This window comes from Scyliorhinus canicula, chromosome 26 (assembly GCF_902713615.1).
Source record: "Scyliorhinus canicula chromosome 26, sScyCan1.1, whole genome shotgun sequence".
In the NCBI taxonomy this organism is placed as follows: Eukaryota; Metazoa; Chordata; class Chondrichthyes; order Carcharhiniformes; family Scyliorhinidae; genus Scyliorhinus; species Scyliorhinus canicula.
The window spans coordinates 3,964,057-3,983,719 of record NC_052171.1 but is presented as its reverse complement, the minus strand read 5'-3'; the positions used below and the strand labels follow the sequence as shown (position 1 = coordinate 3,983,719).

The 19,663-nt window shown below is 44.3% G+C and overlaps 1 protein-coding gene across 8 annotated transcripts in view; it reads right to left on the bottom strand.

Moving 5' to 3' along the window:
* tacc1 (transforming, acidic coiled-coil containing protein 1) overlaps positions 1–19,663 on the bottom strand; it is a 193,038-nt gene that overhangs the window by 49,744 nt on the left and 123,631 nt on the right. For 4 of the 8 annotated variants that reach the window (XM_038785139.1, XM_038785132.1, XM_038785138.1 and 1 more), the window contains 3 exons: positions 16,267–17,401; positions 8,103–8,138; positions 1,810–1,870 (listed from right to left, as the gene is read on the bottom strand). In XM_038785139.1, coding sequence (XP_038641067.1) covers positions 1,810–1,870; positions 8,103–8,138; positions 16,267–17,075 — 906 coding nt within the window. In that variant the 5' untranslated portion in view covers positions 17,076–17,401. The remainder of the gene's footprint in view (positions 1–1,809; positions 1,871–8,102; positions 8,139–16,266; positions 17,402–19,663) is intronic. The other 4 variants (XM_038785133.1, XM_038785137.1, XM_038785134.1 and 1 more) reach the window with 2 other exon arrangements.

Genomic DNA, 19,663 nt, shown 5'->3' with positions numbered 1-19,663 from the left:
CTGAGATTGTGGTTAGGAAAATAAAGGTAGTTTTAAGGGATTTATATTTGTATTGGTAAACATTAGAAATAAGATACAGTTTTAAGCAGTTTTAATTTAATGTTTCTGTGCCTGGCAGGGTAAAATTGAAAGTTAGATTCATACTGGCCATTTATTGTGCTTAGAGGGGGCTATGGCATTAAGAATAAATAAAATAAATAAGCATGTAGATGTTACTCAGCAACTGGGGCCTTGCAAGGGAATGAAGCTTTTAAGTTTTAGCTGAAATTTGTGCACAGTTGGAGACAAGACACTGGGGTGAACAGCTGTCAACTCCGCCAGGAGAAGCTGAACAGGACAAGGAAGTTGCAAAAATTCAAGCTTCCTAAGGAACAAGATACAATCCAGATAACTAGGGAATTTGGACAGAAAGAATGTTTAAGATTACTGGAGTTAAGACAATAGAGATCAAGATATTTTTCAGAAAAAAATCAAGGAAAAGTTAACAAAAAGTGTTCTGAGTTAAAGAGACAATTGCAGTAATTTGATTGAAGTGAGGCAGCAGACGTCAGAGGTAGATGAAAGGTTTGATGCCATTTTAGTACAGTCTGGGAATCGATAGTTAAAGCACTTGTGAGCAGCTTGCACAGCAGTCAAGAGAAATCTGTCTGAAATGGGTGGTGTAAAATCCTGGACTGGATTCGCCGTTAAAAGTGGAGCAGACGCTTCGTTTAAAAGAGTCATTTGAACAAGCTGGACTGGATTCCCAATGGAAAGCATTATCGTGAGATAAGATTTTAAAGCATGTTTTTGGAGTGGAGTTTGGAAACTCTCATGTGATCGTCACAGAGGAGAAATCCACAGACGCCAACTTGGGTTCAGAGCAGAATGGGTGTATTTGACAACAGTCATCTTGTGTGCTTAAAAGGGACTTTTGGGATCAGACCATTGTAGCTTAAGATGTACTTGTAAGCCATGTTAATATCTAAATCTGTGTGCATTTAAACTGCTGGGGGTGGGGTAGGGGTAGTAAAGGAATATTGCATAATAATCCAACTTTTCATATTTATATTTTTTTCCTTGTTGGAGTGGTCCTGTGACTCTGTTCCTCCAGGTTTAATTTTTTTTTTAAAATAAGAGTTACGGTCTTTTGAGCAAGCGTTCCATTCTGGGATCTTCTTGTTCAATTATATCAACTGGGATCATACCATAGTTCAAGGCATGATATCGATACAAGTTTGCAAACCCAGTGAAGGTTTTCAGACGGTGTTAGTGTAAGGAATGGTCTAAATAATGTTATCAAGGTAGGGCAAGGAGGAGTGAAAAAGTGCTTGCGTGTGCAGGAGCAGGGTCAAATGGATATCTTCGTCCTCCCCTCCTTACCCTACCCCACCCCAGGTTGTTGGGTTGCAAATTGACCAGACGTTGAGCCACGTGGCAATCATTCAATCTCCAACAAAAGGTTGTTCAGTTCCTCTCATCAGTTGGCTGGCCACTCAGACAAACCATGTCAACATCCTCCACTGGGATTGCTGTTCAGTTTGGATGTCACTCCCCTGGAGCCATTTCTTTTGCAGCAATCCGCAATCAGAATAAAACGCTCGCAAGAGACAAACACGGAGCTGTGCAAGCAATGCAGCTGTATTGCACCACCCTAACCCTGACACCGCCCACAACCCCCCCACCCCCACCAGACTTGGGTATTATCTGAGGAAGCTCGTCACCATTGCTGACCCCAGGTTTAAGTGATGACATCTGCCTAAAGGTTACAGCATAATGTAGAAGCCAGTGTGGAGTTTCCCCTTCAACTTAACAATGCAGAAAATGTACCTGTTGGCAAACGTCCAACACCAGAGATTGGTTTTCATATTTCTTCACTCGGCAAGCATTCCTTCACGGAGAGAAAAAGAGAGGGAGGGTAAGAGGGGAGAAAATACAGGAGACCAGTCAAATCACATCATTTCACATCCAACACAAGATTTTATCTAACCTTGGTTTCAAAACTCTAATGCGCATGCTAGCAGTGGGCTCTTAAAGGACGAAAAAGGAAGAAATAGAATTTGCATGAAATGATATGTACTGATATAAAAAAAAAGGACACTTGAATTTCATTGCATGCCAGCACAGTTCCAGCCTCCCATTCAATGTAAACCAATGCTACACACACACACACACACACACACACACACACACAAAACTTGCTTCTGTGAACACAATTTGCAGACAACCACCTTTCACCTAATAGACAAACAAACCCTTTGTGCTGACTGAGTTGAAGACAGGACAAAGGCCATGTGGAATTTTTTTTGTGTGTTCTTATGTTTCCGGACTTAATTTTGGAGGTTGATGTGGGGTGGGGGATCTGTATGAAGGCGAATAACTCAGGAACCAGGAGGTCAAAGACTTTGAATACATTTGCAAAGAGGAACAAGGTGTGGAAGGAGAGAAAAGGAGGAGGAGAGATCTCTTCACACAAAGAGGGTTAAGGTCTAAACACCTGAAGCAGACTCCATGGGTGGGATTTTATGGCCCTGTCGCAGCAGGGGTGGGGCTGGAAAACACGGCTCGTCGTTCTAAAGTCCATTAACTTCATTGGAACCGAAAACTCCTGCTGGCGGGAGGGGCTGTACAGTCCTTCCCCATGGGAACTTTCGAAAGGCTGTTGGGCATGCACTAACTTGCAGGGTAATGGGGAAAGAGGTGGAGTGTAGGGATGAAGTGGACGGTTCTTTGCAAGGAGCTGTCAGTGGCACAATGTACTGATCAGCCTCCCTTTAGTACTCTAGATTTTATGGTTCTTGGTTGCATTGGAAAAAGAACAGAAGGATAATGTTAGATGAAGTGAAACCAGGAGAGCTTCAGATGGAACATGAACACTGCCAGAGACCCATTGGAGTGAATGGCCTGTTTGTGCTGTAAATACTGTGCAAGGCTACTTTTCAGACTGAATGCCTCAATAGTCAACCCGTCCCAGCTCTCCTCTATCAATATCACTTTGTAGATGGCCTACCCGAGTTACTGGCCCATGTTTGTGACTGCCCCTTCAGTTGTTCTGATAGAGAGTGCCTCACCTGACAATTAGGCAAAAGTTCGCCGTCTAAATCGTGAAAAGGTGCATTTGAATCAAAAGGTGCGTCTCTATTCTTTCCCCCCCCCCCCCCCCACTAAAGTTAACCAAAGACAGAAGATTAATTTCCAGTGCATCCCAATGATCAAAAGTGTACGTGAGGGATTACCTTCTTTCTAACATACAGCCAGTGAATTGTGCTAAAACTCACCATTCTCCCACCCCCTCCAATATGTATTTTTCTGCAAGCTCTTATGTCTGTAAATGAAGGGAGAAGGACAAATACACACATCCAAGATTAAAAATTACTCCCAACAACTAACAATTTCTCTGAACATTTACTGTCTGACATTCTGGTCAGTCATTGATGACACACCAGTCTGTCATGTCACATCATCATAACCTGGATCTCTAGAACTTGGAGTTCCTGCCTACTGACCCTCTGAATAAGGCAATGGTTGTGCTATCCATGGAGAGGAATTGTTGGCAACAGACAAAAGATGCTGCTTTCCTGAGTGATAAAAATATAACTAACAACATAAATTAAGTCACTTTTTAATAACACACAGATCTCCAACGAATGACACCAATTCAAGGCGCCAATCAAATAGGAGTTATGTTTTCAACAGGGAGACAGCCCGCCAGCGGGATCTACCGGTCCTGCTGTTGTCAATGGGATTTCCTGCTGACAGCACCCCTCGCCATCGGGAAACCCACATGCTGGGGTGGGACAGGAATTTCCTGCTGGCGTATCCCTTCAATGTGGTTCAGTGCTGAATGTGAATAGTTAAAAAAAAAAATTAAGCTACCTTATCCTATCCAAACTGCTGCTTTCCTTATATTCAGAATCAGAATGGGCGACAGTGGTTAGCACTGTTGCTTCACAACACCAGGGTTCGATTCCCGCTTGGGTCACTGCCTGCGCGGAGTCTGCATGTTCCGGGTGCATCGGTTTCGTCCCACAAGTCCCGAAAGACATAAGTGTTAGGTGAATTGGACATTCTGAATTCTCCCTCTTGTGTACCCGAATTGGGGCTGGAGTATGTTTTCCCAAACAGCTTTCTCCTTTCCCACCAGATTTGAACCTGGTCCCCAGATCTTGTGTCTCTGGAGTACTAGTGCAGTGACAATATCACTGCATCGCTGTCTCCCCTAGTTACTCATACATAGAATTTACAGTGCAGAAGGAGGCCATTCGGCCCATCGAGTCTGCACCGGCTCCTGGAAAGAGCAGCCTATCCAAGGTTAACACCTCCACCCTAACCCCATAACCCAGTAACCCCACCCAACACGAAGGGCAATTTTGGACACTAAGGGCAATTTATCATGGCCAATCCACCTAACCTGCACATCTTTGGACTGTGGGAGGAAACCGGAGCACCCGGAGGAAACCCACGCAAACACGGGGAGGATGTGCAGACTCCGCACAGACAGTGACCCAAGCCGAAATCGAACCTGGGACCCTGGAGCTGTGAAGCGATTGTGCTACCCACAATGCTACCGTGCGAAGCGTTCATCGAATTTTTAAAAAGTTGTTGATATCTGTGCCAAAGGTTCTGTCTTTTCTGGGTCACTTACTTTTCTTTAATTGCGTAACTTAATTTAAGCTAACCATTTCTACACTTTTAATTATCTTCTGTACTATTCATTCACTACACACCAGTTCACAGGCCCCTCCTGACAGTGCAGACCATGGCTCTGCCTCCAGTCCAGAGCTCCAACGTCTTTCTTGTATCTTGGCGACCCAAACCGGTTGCATCATTCCAGCTCACATCTGACGAGAGCACTGTACAATTTGACCTTGACCTCTTCTCATTGATATCCTACTGTTTTTGCGACGTAGCTGAACATCCGTATTGACTTTGTGGATTGCTGCTCAGCTTTGGCTGGATAGATTTATCATCATTCTGAACTCGACATTTCTCTTCCTCAAATGTCATTTGCCATTCTTCTGCAGTTACATGCTGTAATTTCTCAAAGCTGCCTCCACTGCCCCTTCTAATTGGACATTTTCTGCAAAACTGATCATTTTGCAGTATGTTTCTGATTTTAGGTCAATTGTTTAATTAGAAACAGCGGTCGTCCCAGCACTGCGCCCTGAGGCACCAGACTCCAACTCTGAAATAATGACACTAATGGGTACTTGTTAATGCCTACCCATTTGGCAGCTTCCATTCCCAAGTTATACCTTATTTCCTCAAAGCTTTCAGGACGATGTAGACATGTTGGTCAGATGTGCAGACAGTGCCAAATGGCATTTAACCCTGAAAAGTGTGAGGTGATGCATTTAACAATGAATGGTAGGACATGACCAAGTACAGAGGGACCTTGTGGTCCACTGTCCATAGACACCCGAATGCAGAAGGATAGGTAGATAGGTGTTAAGAAGGCATATGGGAGGGCAGCACGGTGGCCTAGTGGTTAGCACAACCGCCTCACGGCGCTGAGGTCCCAGGTTCGATCCCGGCTCTGGGTCACTGTCCGTGTGGAGTTTGATCATTCTCCCCATGTCTGCGTGGGTTTCGCCCCCACAACCCAAAGATGTGCAGAGTAGGTGGATTGGCCACGCTAAATTGCCCCTTAATTGGAAAAAATAATTGGGTAATCTAAATTTATAAAAAAAAAGGCATATGGGATATTTGCCTTTATTAGCACAGGACACAAGAGCAGGGAGGTTATAATTTGGGGGGGTTTAAAGTGGGGACTATTTTCCTCCCAATAACCAGCCCAATTATTCTCCCTGAATTATAGACAAGGCTAATGGTTTTGTGGATTAAGGGAAACTGATGGATGTACTGATTTCCAAAAGACATTTGACAAGATGCCACATCAAAAGGTTATTGCGCAAAATAAAAGCCAGTGGGGAACATACTGGCATTGATTGAAGATTGGTTAGCGAACCGGAAACAGTTGGCATAAATGGGCCCTTTTCTAGTTGGCAGGATGTGGCGAGTGATGTGCTTCAGGGATCAGTGCTGGGGCCTCAGCTTTTCATAGCTCTCACAGCCAGCTGGCTCAGGACATTCGCCACTTCAGAGCTGCAACAGAACAGAGGTTGAGGAGCAGACAAAAAGGAGGAAGTCATATTCTAACTACCCTCCATGGGTTGATTTTTCTTGCAAAATGCTCTGAAGTGCCAAGGGAAGCATTTTTATGTTGTTCCTGAAGTAAGTCACTAAACCTTTACAAGTGCCCTGACACAAATGACCTCTTGGCCCAGTCACATTTCCTATAATTACCAGGAACTAAGGTGAAGACATGGAATGGGAGGAGAGAAGCAATGCATCGCTGATATATAGATGCACAAAAAAGTTACATTCCTGAAACTGGCCATCCTACTAAAAACAGGACAGGGAAAGAGCAAAATCTCTCTTCAAAAATGATTCATTTCTCAGCTGTTCCCACACAGAAAAATAATAATAATAATAATAAGACAACTAATATATGGCCTATTTCATCCATACCCTGCACTTAGGTGACCCACATTCAGTCTGCTTGGTATAGAATTCGCCCTCCATACTTATATTGATGATAATTCAATCATATGTTGTTTATTCCTTGTCATTAACTCAGGCAGGACAAGTATTTCAAAAGCAAGTTTTGTGAATGGGATTAGTTTTTGTACTTCAATACAGTTTAAATCAGTCAGCAAAAAGAGCGATCATCTTTTTGGCAAGATTTACTGTTTCAGCTCACATCAAAGCAGCACCTTTGTATAGTTTCAAGGAATTCTATTTACTAAAAAAACACAACATTCAATGGCAGAAAAATGTTTGTAAGGCATAAAATAATCAACAAAGCGCTTCCTGGAAGGAAAGACTTCATTCCTTCCAGAGAGTGAGAAATTTTGGCAATTTATCGCACATTTCCTCAGAACAGTGCTTTGTATTCTATTTTATACCTTGTGTGAAGACAACTTCAAAATCAGCGATGTGCTACACAGATTATACATTCTAGAATTCAATAGAAGGTAAAGCTGCAGTGCCCCAGAGATTTTGGAAACTTTTTTTTTAAAAAAAGGATTGATCTAATTAAGTAATCAACACTTCTGCACTGTGGTTATAAGGGAGCGTCTGCTGCGGATTGGTTTACCCAATTCTTTCTTTTAATGCCATTGGTGGCACTTGGCTACCAGCTGCTATTTTATTCCTCCATCATGCAGAAGATACGAGGCGATATCCCTGGGTTCCTGAGGGAATGGCTTCACTGTACTCTCCTTGCAGTGTCCCAGGGTACCGCACAGATAACACTGGTGAGTTAAGAGCTCCCAAGGGCCTCCCCAAAACAGCATTTCACAATGTCACTAAAATCACATTTATATTATCACACTTGTTTCCATTGGAAGAGATTCTCATCTCGAAAACCAGTTGCTTTGAGAGCCCCTCGACCCCGTTTGCACCATGACAAATAATTTGTCAATTAAAGATAATCAACAGGTGTGCCAGCTTTCAAATGCTATTTGTCCTTGCAAGTCTGGCTAGGGATTGCCGCTGTTTGCAGATGGCCTTCAGATTATAGCCACGAGAGAAGCATCTGCAAGCCTGAAGAGGTGGACTGTCTCCTCAGCCTGATCCAGACCATCAGGTTTCCATTTGTTCATGATGGTGACCAGTGGTCAGGAGACCAAGCATGACCACCCCCCCTCCCCCCGCCCCCCACCTACCCCCAGCCTCCCCATGAAAAGAAAGCCTTGGTGGTGCCAACAGCGAGATCAATTTGCTCATAGAAACAATTTGTAAGGAACGTGGGCTATCACCTCCCTTCTCATGCTTTGCCTTGGATTTCTACCGATTTGGACAATGACTCCCTGTTAATTCACGTAAACACTAATTCTGAACCTGGCTGAAAGAGGAAGCTGAAGGAGACAACTGAACATGTACCTGGCAGCCTCAGTTTCATTAATCAGAGTCATGTTTGCTAACATTATGGGGCATTGCAGTTTTATGGTTATCGCTATTGAACAAATGGTAACTAAGGAACTGTACAATGCATACAATGAATTAGCACAGATAAAGGAGCAGACTCCTGATCGTGCAAAGCAGTTCCGAGTACTTACATCAGAAAACAGAGAAACTTCACTTGTTCAATAGTCCTGGTGCACAGGCAAACAGGGAACACAAGAGAGAACAAGAGAGACAGGAAGGCACACATACAGATGGAGAATCGAAGGGTTCACAAAGACAAAGGGGGAAAAATAAAGGTCACAGACAAATAAACTGTTAAGTGCAACACAATTATTAGTCAAAGGAAGCTTCAGCAGTGCATTGTGATGAAATATTTTTGTGTTGATTTCGGATTAAGATGGGAGCCACTGTTCAGATTAAGTTGACAGTCCCCAACCTAGCTGATGCTTTGACAGGTTTTCCCTTGCAGAGTTGCAAAACAGTCGATAGACCTGATCGATTAAAAGTAAACTTTAGCACTGTTAGATTGTACTCACAAGCAGTGATGATTTTAAATGCGGGGAATTGAAAATTGGTGCCTCCATAAGAATCTCTCAGATCTGCAGTAAGGAGAAGCCCTGAATGTTGGACATTCCTGAAAGTGTCCTCACTTACCTGCAGTCGGGGATGTGCAAACTCATCAAGCTGCAAATTCGACAAGCAGGGCTCAAAGCAGAAAAGGTAGGAATTTGGACAATGCTGCCATGCCGGACGATGCTTTGAGACCATTATGGTCATTTTGAACTTTCATTCTAGTGTCGCCACGAGCATCTCGATGGCTGGGGTTTTCAGAGACTCTGTAACTCTGTATTTGTTGAAACTTCCTCAAAACATTGCAGTAATGCAGCTCAAAGGCAAAATGCCAGAGAGCCACCACTGTGTTGTTCCAATGGAAGTTTTCCTCTCTGACTACTTCGCTCAAAATGCCTTTTAAATGAGCCATTCACACATCGCAAGGGAAGATTTCACCTCCCTCTACTGTCGTCAGCTGCAGGAAAATAAATTCCAAAAAGCTACGGGTTTTGAATAATGAGCCTGATTTTCGTTGCGATGATAATTTCCACTGCAGAGTGACAAATTTTCTGGCTATCCATTTAACTAGAGTGGGTCTTCTGGAGAAAGAGGATCAAAGAATTAGACCCTTCGCTTTAGCAGCTTGTGTCATCGTTTCTTAAAAATTGAGACTCCCTCAGAAAGATGATCTCTGGTCCTGGGAGCTTTTTTGGTCCCTCATTTTAAGTGATTCTCTTCCGAGAGTCTGAATACCCTGCAGTAATGAGCTACGCTCAACCCTTTGGAACACAATAGCCTTGTCGCTATGGTACTGTGCGAGACTTGGGTCATGGCAAGTTGCAAAACTAATCTAAATAAAATAAGTTCATTTTAAAAGGTGGATTAATATCCTTCAGGGAGGGAACTGCCACCTCTTCCCAGTCTGGTCTCTATGTGAAACTGACTCCACATTGTCTAGATCTCAATGCCCTCAAGAAAACAAGAGATAACCAATAAACACCGCCTTAGTGTCATCTCCCCAGGCCAAAAATAAAATGGTCAATTCAGTTTGAACCCAACATTCAACAGTGCATGTACCGCAACATATCTGGCAGGCCCCCATTGTATGTGCGTGTCTGCACCATGCCACACTGGAGGATTATAATCAACCAAGGGGTGAACAGCCTTTCTTCCTGCGAGAACAGGTCTGTCTTCACAGCTCACAGCTATTACTGGCTCGAACCTCTCCCCTCTAACATTTGCCTATCTGCCTGCACATGAAAATGAAAATGAAAATCGCTTATTGTCACGAGTAGGCTTCAATGAAGTTACTGTGAAAAGCCCCTAGTCGCCACAGTCCGGCTCCTGTCCGGGGAGGCTGGTACGGGTACATGAAGTCATGTCACACAGGACCTCACCTTCTACTGCAGAGTTTCAATTTTATATGGTGCAACAAAGTGAACAAATCCCAGAACAAAACTTGTTCTTTTTGATGCTGGATTGAGGCCTGGAGTTGTTCAGTGAAACAATTTGCTGGTGAAGACTACTTGCAAAGGACTACTGTTCAATTGGGGAACAGCGACAACCTTGGAATATAATCAGAGGCCCGAACATGTCAGCCTGGAATGGCTCTGCATTCTCCTGTACTGTTGCAACAGACACCTTTTACAGAAAGGGACAATCAGATTGAACATCATGCTGTGGCCACACATCTAGCCGCTGTTACTTCACTGAATGTATCAAAGAAATCATAGATTTGCTATGTTTTAAGCCAGCATTGAACACATGTGCGCGTGCTTTAAGGCCCAAATGTAGAGGATAGCATAATTTGTGTAGGGTTAGTGGGCGCCACCTTTGCCGTATCTATTTATTTAAAGGATACGTCATGAAGTAGTTAACAAAAGGTGTCACTGTCTGCAAGCCATCCCTTCTGCATCATTGAGATGAGAATTTGTTGGTACTGAGAGAGAGGCCACCTTCAACACATTTTCTCATGAATGATGTGTGATATATTGAGTGTTGGTTTAGGTTTCATGATATCCGGTCACAATGCTCACAAAAGCAGCTTTACTGAGAACACAGAATCCATAGAATCCCTACAGTGCCGAAATGAAAAAAAAAATGAAAATCGCTTATTGTCACGAGTAGGCTTCGATGAAGTTACTGTGAAAAGCCCCTAGTCGCCACATTCCGGCGCCTATCCGGGGAGGCTGGTACGGGAATTGAACCGTGCTGCTGGCCTGCTTGAAAAGCCAGCGATTTAGCCGAGTGAGCTAAACCAGCCCATTTGGCCCATTGACCCAGACTCAGAAAAAGCACTCTGCTTAGACCCACTCTTCCACCCTATCCCTGTAACCCCACCTAACCTGCACACATTTGAACTGTGGGAGGAAACCAGAGAACCCAGAGGAAAGCCACGCAGACACGGGGAGAATGTGCAAACTCCACACAGACAGTTATCCAAGGCCAGAATCGAATCTGGGTCCCTGGCGCTGTGGGACAGCATTGCTAACCACTGTCACCTTATGCATGGGTGGAAGCTGGGACTGAATTCTTGGTGGTACGCCGTTTGCTGGCGGTGGGATTCACTACCCCCGCTGCTTGTCTAACGGATTTCCCTCGGAAGTTACCCCACACCGCCAGGAAACACGCGGACGGGGGTGCGCTGCAGGAGGGAACAATCCCAAAGGCCGGAGAATCCAGGCCCTGATTTCTTACAAATGTGAGAGAAGGTGACCAGCACACCCAAGGACAAATGGACTGGGATGAGGTTGTACGAGTGGGAGTATGCAGGTTTACTCAGTATCTGTTACTCTGTGACGGGATTTTGAATCAGAAAATATCAGTAAAAATGAATCACTGATCTCAGTGGTGATTGTTACAACAGTGGTTCCGGTTTAGTCAAGTGCTCCCCAGTATAGTGCACAATACATGGTGATTTCTCAATCCACCACTAAGCTTTCTCCTAATTCTAAACCTGGCTGAACTCCTCAGTCCAAGCCTGGAGACTTCTTTGGCTCCTCCTTAATCCTTCCAAATGGTTTCAGATCGTGGGTAACTTTCTTAAAACAATAGGTAGATAGTCCAACGAGGGAAGGGGCTATACTGGACCCGGTAGCGGGGAATGAGCCCGGCAGGGGAGCATTTCGGGAACTGTGACCACAATTCAGTAAGTTCTAAAGTGCTGGTGGACAAGGACAAGAGTGGACCGAGGGTGAATGTGCTAAATTGAGGGAAGGCTATTTATAACAATATTAGGCGGGAACTGAAGAACCTAGATTGGAGGCGGATGTTTGAGGGTAAATCAACATCCGACATGTGGGAGGCTTTCAAAATGTCAGTTGAAAGGAATTCAGGACCGGCATGTTCCTGTGAGCAAGAAGGATAAATATGGCAAATTTCGGGAACCTTGGGTAACGAGAGATATTGTACATCTCATCACAAAGAAAAAGGAGGCATTTGTCAGGGCTCGAAGGCTGGGAACAGACGGAGCCTGTGTGGAATATAAGGAGTCAGGAGGGCTAAAAGGAGTCACAAAAAGTCATTGGCAAATAGGGTTAGGGAAAATCTCAAGGCTTTTTACACATACATAAAAAACAAGAGAGTAGCCAGGGAAAGGGTTGGCCCACTGAAGGACAGGAGAGGGAATCTATATGTGGAGCCAGAGGAAATGGGCGAGGTACCAAATGAATACTTTGCATCAGCATTCACCAAAGAGAAGGAATTGGTGGATGTTGAGTCTGGAGAAGGGTGTGTAGATAGCCTGGGTCACATTGAGACCCAAAAAGACGAGGTGTTGGATGTCTTGAATCCTCATTGTCTTCAGATGATGTCCCGGAGGACTGGAGAATAGCCAATGTTGTTCCTTTGTTTAAGAAGGGTAACAAGGATAATCCAGGGAACTACAGGCCGGTGAGCCTTACATCAGTGGTGGGAAATTACTGGAGAGAATTCTTCGAGACAGGATCTACTTCCATTTGGAGCAAAGAGACGTATTCGCGAGAGGCAGTACGGTTTTGTGAAGGGGAGGTCGTGTCTCACTAACTTGATAGAGTTTTTCCAAGGAGGTCAGAAAGATGATTGATGCAGGTTGGGCAGTGAATGTTGTCCACATGGACTTCAGTAAGGTCTTTGACAAGGTCCCTCATGGCAGACTGGTACAAAAGGTGAAACCACACGGGATCAGAGGTGAGCTGGCAAGATGGATACAGAACTGACTAGGTCAAAGAAGGCAGAGAGTAGCAATGGAAGGGTGCTTTTCTGATTGGAAGGCTGTGACTAGTGGTGTTCCGCAGGGATCAAAGCTGTTCGTAGTATATGTAAATGATTTGGAGGAAAATGTAACTGGTCAGATTAGTAAGTTTGCGGACGACACAAAGGTTGGGGGAATTGCAGACAGCGATGAGGACTGTCAGGATACAGCAGGATTTAGATCGTCTGGAAACTTGGGCAGAGAGATGGCAGATGGAGTGTAACCTGGACAAATGTGAGGTAATGCATTTTGGAAGGTCCAATACAGCTAGGGAATATACAGTGAATGGTAGAATCCTCAAGAGTATTGACAGTCAGAGATCTAGGTGTACAGGTCCACAGGTCACTAAAAGGGGCAACACAGGTGGAGAAGGTAGTCGAGAAGGCATAAGCATGCTTGCCTTCATTGGCCGGGGCATTGAGTATAAAAATTGGCAAGTCATGTTGCAGCTGAATAGAACTTTAGTTAGGCCACACTTCGAGTATAATGTTCAATTCTGGTTGCCACACTACCAGAAGGATGTGGAGGCTTTAGAGGGGGTGCAGAAGAGATTTACCAGGATGTTACCTGGTATGGAGGGCATTAGCTATGAGGAGAGGTTGAATAAACTCTGGTTGTTCTCACTGGAACGACGGAGGATGAGGGACGACCTGATAGAGGTCTACAAAATTATGAGTGTCATAGATGGAGTGGATAGTCAGAGACTTTTTCCCCATGGTAGAGGGGTCAATTACTTGGAATACAATGTTGACAAATGTGAGGTTATCCATTTTGGTAGGAATAACAGCAAATGGGATTATTATTTAAACGATAAAATATTAAAGCATGCCGCTGTGCAGAGAGACCTGGGTGTGCTAGTGCACGAGTCACAGAAAGTTGGTTTACAGGTGCAACAGGTGATTAAGAAGACAAATGGAATTTTGTCCTTCATTGCTAGAGGGATGGAGTTTAAGACTAGGGAGGTTACGTCGCAATTGTATAAGGTGTTAGTGAGGCCACACCTGGAGTATTGTGTTCAGTTTTGGTCTCCTTACTTCAGAAAGGACGTACTGGCGCTGGAGGGTGTGCAGAGGAGATTCACTAGGTTAATCCCAGAGCTGAAGGGGTTGGATTATGAGGAGAGATTGAGTAGACTGGGACTGTACTCGTTGGAATTTAGAAGGATGAGGAGGGATCTTATAGAAACGTTTAAAATTATGAAGGGAATAGATAGGATAGATGCGGGCAGGTTGTTTCCACTGGCGGGTGAAAGCAGAACTAGGGGACATAGCCTCAAAATAAGGGGAAGTAGATTTAGGACCGAGTTTAGGAGGAACTTCTTCACCCAAAGGGTTGTGAATCTATGGAATTCCTTGCCCAGTGAAGCAGTTGAGGCTCCTTCATTAAATGTTTTTAAGGTAAAGATAGATAGTTTTTTGAAAAATAAAGGGATTAAGGGTTATGGTGTTCGGGCCGGAAAGTGGAGCTGAGTCCACAAAAGATCAGCCATGATCTCATTGAATGGCGGAGCAGGCTCGAGGGGCTAGATGGCCTACTCCTGCTCCTAGTTCTTATGTTCTTATGTTTAAGGTGCGAGGGGCAAGGTTTAGAGGAGATGTACGAGGCAAGTTTTTTTTTTTTACACAGAGGGTAGTGGGTGCCTGGAACTCGCTGCTGGAGGTGATGGTGGAAGCAGCGACGATAGTGATGTTTAAGGGGCATCTTGACAAATACATGAATAAGATGGGAATAGAGGGATAAGGACCCCGGAAGTGTAGAAGATTTTAGTTCAGAAGGGCAGCATGGTCCACGCAGGCTTGGGGGGGCCAAAGGACCTGTTCCTGTGCTGTACTTTTCTTTGTTCTTTATTCTTTTCCTTGTAACATCTGGAGAACAGCTGAGGTTCCCAACTGTTCAATACAACAATATGCTGAGGACTCAAGTTCCTCCAGGACTGGCATTCAAACCATTGATATCTTAGACTCGTGGGCATCACTGGATCTTGGTTAGCATCGGGTTGTCAACGTATTTGGCGAAGTGAAGTACTCCACATCAATATATTTAAGAAGCAGGCCAGCACGATGGCGCAGTGGGTTAGCCCTGCAACCTCACGGCGCTGAGGTCCCAGGTTCCATCCCAGCTCTGGGTCACTGTCCGTGTGGAGTTTGCACATTCTCCCTGTGTTTGTATTGGTTTCGCCCCCACAACCCAAAGATGTGCAGGCTAGGTGGATTGGCCACGCTAAATTGCCCCTTAATTGGAAAAAATTAATTGGGTAATCTAAATTTATAACAGAAGCAAATTGTGAGATTGAGAGACTGGAAAGGTGTCAAGGGATATGGGGAGAGTAAAGGAGTATGATGTAGAGATAGAGGATCAGCCATGATCATGCTGAATGGCAAAGCATGCTTGAGGAGCTGAATGACCTACTCCTGCTGCTATTTTCTATGTTTCTATCTCAGGCAGAGGGAGCAAGCAAGAGTGAGACTTGTGAAGCTTGCAGCTTCCAGTCATTGACAATAAGGAAATTGCAAGATATCAATGGCCCTTGCCCTCTGTACTGCAGGAATATCGAAAATGGACAGGTGCAGTGATGCTTTCCACAATGAAAATTGTTTTAAATAAGCTTTTAGCATTGTTAGAAAGATGTAGGGAGAGTATTTTAAGACTCAAAAATTACAGGGTGTGGGCCATCAGAAATAATGCTGCTCCTTCTGGACATGGAAATAATTCCACTGTATCTGTACTCAAGCTGGCCAGAATACAAGGGTGTGCTGAGTCGTTATGGAAAAAGAAAAGTGCAACTTTAAAGAGTCCCGCAACAGCTTGCAACAAAACTTCCCAGTCAAGGGAGTGTGGGTCAGACATGGCACCAATCCACCCAACAACTCTTTGTCTGACGGAGGCTGAGGGATTGGAGAATTTAACATGTGGTGCATTGAGCAGTATCTTTGTAAACATATTTTAAAAATGGAGTAAAAGCAGTCAGAATATATCAGAGAGCAGTTGTGAGTGCTCATTTTTCCTGTAATCACGTGGTCTGAAGCGACTCATTCCCATGTAGCAACCAATCAGATTGTCGAATTCTTTCTGAAGTGATTTCCCCAATTTGAAACACCGACTATTTTTTGCATCCACATCATTTCACAGGGGATGCTTAAATAATTTAAACTCTTAAAAAGAAATGCTCAAGATTGAAATGCTCAAATAGATCTTGAGGGACACGAATGCCGCAATGTCTTTTGGCGGCACTGTGGGGATCTACTGTGCTGTGTCACTTATGCCACAAGTGCATACAATAATCTGGAGAGTGAGGCTTGGAGGTGGAAAGATATTGTCTCTGATGTAAGTAAATGGTGTCAGTAAAGAGCCAAGCATTACTAAAAAGAGACTTTCTTATTTAAATATTCTATCTTCATGATCTCTGAAGGAAAAAACAATGGCTGTAATAATTAAAATAATCTTTTCTTTTAACGTTTACAAGTATTACTTCCAACTGTCCAACAGCATTTCTAAAATACAAAACACAAGATATTAAATCTGGCAAAACTCACGTTATCACTCGAGGCTTCGTCTTCTTGGGCGACGCTTTCTCCTCGTCAGGAGCAACCTCCAGACTGGGGTGTTCAGTCCTGTCGCTCACCGGCTCGAAGGGCGCGAGGGAGTCAGACGTGTTGGCTAAAACTTTTGAGGGTTTGAAAGGGTCAAGTGAATCGTCAAAATTATCAGGGTCATATTTATACGAGGAAATTGGTCGGGTGGGAGAGTTCTGCAAGCCGCTGGAGCCGCCGAACGGGTTGAAGTTGGGATCATCCCACTGAGTAGAATCAAAATTGTATGACCTTTTGGGAATGGGAAGGTCATCGAAGTTGGTGGCAGGGCACGCTTCGTCCTTTCCCACAGGAGCAGCGGCCTTAACCCCAGCCACTCTTTGTTTCTTCCCACTCGACTTGCCGCTGGGTTTTTTACCCGCTTTCTTCGACACTGGCATCCGATTTTCTGCATTTTCCTTATCGTCTGAAAATTCAAGTTCCACCGTAAGTGGCGGACCTTCAGGTTCCGTTTCTGCTGCAGTCAAAGACACTGGCTGCTGCCTGTTAGCCGGGGGTGTGTGTCGAGGTCTGGGTGCTCCCGTGTTCAAAGGGTCCTTAGCCGCATCAAAATCATTGGGGTCAAAATTATGGGCAGATGTTTGTACCATCACAGTATCATCTCCCACTGCTGCAGCGGGCTCTAGAGCTTCACCAACCACTTTCTCCAAGATTGTAGCTTTTCCTGGCTTGCCGATGCCAGGTGGAGGCTGTACATCCAAGGCCTGGACCTTTTGGTCCATTGCTGGTACTTCTTCCTCAGAAACAGTCATTTCTCTTTCTTGGACACCAGTCACTTGGTTTTTGGGCGCTGCACCAGGCAGCAGCAAGTGACCTGTTGAAGAAATAGGTGGAGAATCTCTGGCCGTTCTTACTTCACATGCAATTTCCTCAACTTTCAGAGGGGTTTGCACTGTGGAGAAGCTGTCGGCACCAACCACGGTCTCCAAAGCGGTGCCAGTCCTTTCAGTTCCTACTTGATTATGTGGCTTGAAGCCAAGTGAGGCATCACACTGGGCTGACTCCAACAATGAGTCTCGACTCTTCAAAGGCGCTGGAGATTCTGCAAACAACTGTTTGTCTTCCTGGTGCAAGTCTGCTGCAGACAAAGGCAGTGTGGTCAACAGAAGCAGAAAACATTTTTTTAAAATGACTAAACACAGCAACAGAAATCTCAGCAGAAGCAGCTCATCCAATTTGCCTGGGGTAATCAAGCTGCATTACCGAGGAACAGAAACCCCTGAATATGCGGAGATCTCCATCACAAATGCCATTGATGCACCCGATCATTCCAGCGTAAAACTATTCATCAAAAAAAAGAATCAGACACATTATGAAGTATAAAAGCATTCTCATTCAGACCGTGTTCCCATCACTTTCAAGATATTAAGTGATGCACTATATTGGCAATCCAATGCCGTCATGTTGCAAAGTAATCTGCCATGTCTCTGATATAGTTCCTCTGATCTCATTCATTCCACCAGGGAATTGCCAACACAGGCGCCAAGCATACTTCCCCTCCAGTCCCCAACCCATGACAGGAAAACTTCCAAATAGAGGTGCAGCCACAAACACATTGCTCCCTCTCCACAGAGAGCTACACTTCCATTGTGGTCAGCTACAGAGCAATGGATTGGCATCGAGTTACCTACATCTCTGCTTGGCCAATGAGCCCAGAGGTTTGGAAACAAAGTAAAAGAGGAGGCCACATTCAATGAAAAAAAACTTGCAGAACTGTTGTGCAGCAGAAACAGTGTTCAGGAGTTCTTCATATAGAGGATGAAGGGTCTTGGGGCTATAATGCGGTTGTAAAACTGCCAGTAAATGCCATGATGCATGGGGCTTCATGACCTTATGAAGTAACAATGGGAAAGAACTATCGTAAACGCAACATGGAAGGTGCAATCTTCTGTAATTTAACAGCAATTTCTGCCATCAAATAAAAGCCACAAAATTGAAAAATCAATTCTCTCCCCCCCCCCCCACCACCACGTCCACTTCAAATGCAAGGCATGGGGCATCCTGTCCAGAAGGCAAGTGGATTCTATCACCATCCTTGCCAGCAACATATGGATAAAGCAAAGCCAAACAAAACCGAGGCAAAGATTATTTACCTAATGCCTGATTAATGTTTACATTTCGGAGCTGGCAGGAAATTAAAGCACTGTGGTCAAACAGACAATGCTAACATGAGTCTTCTAGGCGAGTGCAAAAAGCAGGGGGAATTGCAGGCTTTTTAAATGACACCAATCTCAGAGTCCACACACACACTGCCTGCACATCAATAATGCAGTCACGTTGCACTTGTGATGATCAAGGGCTGCTAAGAATGCTAAAGAACCGATTTGCCACTTAGACATTTCAGAGATGAGGGATGAGGGTCTATTTGGAAACGTGATGTTGGACTAGGCCTATTTAGAAACATGATTTTGGATAAATGTAGTGGCGTGTCTAGTAATGATTCAAAGGCTGATGCTATAATAGTCAGCCAGATTGAAATTGGTGAAATAAAAGCAACAGACCAGCACTCTCAGTCAGGGTTGCTTGGACTTAAACGCCCTCGTTTTTTCAAAGATGCATCCTTGTATTTTCCTTGTGATTTTCTTAAAAATAATTGACAGACACTTCTGACCAGCCAGCCCCATCTCCTTCAGGATTAGCCGAGGTGTCAATTTCAGATACCAAGAGATGAAAACGAAATAACTCACCAAGCAAAGCAGTAAGCTCCTTCGGAAAGAAAAAGTGACCACCAGCCCCCCAAATCTCATGTGCTCCAAGAACAGACTTCCATAGAAATCAGAGAAAAAGCACCTGCTTACTCTCTGGAGGAAAAATTGGTTTGTAAATATCACAGCATGCATTTTGCATCCTGCTACTCGTGTAGTGTGTATTTTTAATGTTGAAAGTTATTTAGCTGGACTCTGGAAATGAACCCTCGTTAATCTGAGGGGCTCGTTTGAATGCACTCAAGACATGTAGCTCAACCCTGAAGGTCAAACACTGCCTCTTCAGTCGAAAAATAAGAATTATTTGCACAGTGTTACTGCTTGGGCACAGGTCACAGGTCCAAGTTCCAATGTCACACACCAGTTAAAATTGAATATCTCACTGCACTAAATCTGATTGTATTAGTTACAAGCATTCTACAGTTTTCAGTTCTATTCTCAGCTTATGGAAAAGAAAAACAGTGAAAAGCAACAAGAGTGACTGACAAACCCAGAGTCAGCTGCATAGCAACACATGAAGAGGCCATTCAGCCACTTGAGATACATCTTGGCTGGTCGGAGACCAAACTCCATGGGCTGAATTTTGTTGAAAAATTTCTAAGTTCATTTGTGGTGGGTTTTTCAGGGAGTTGAGT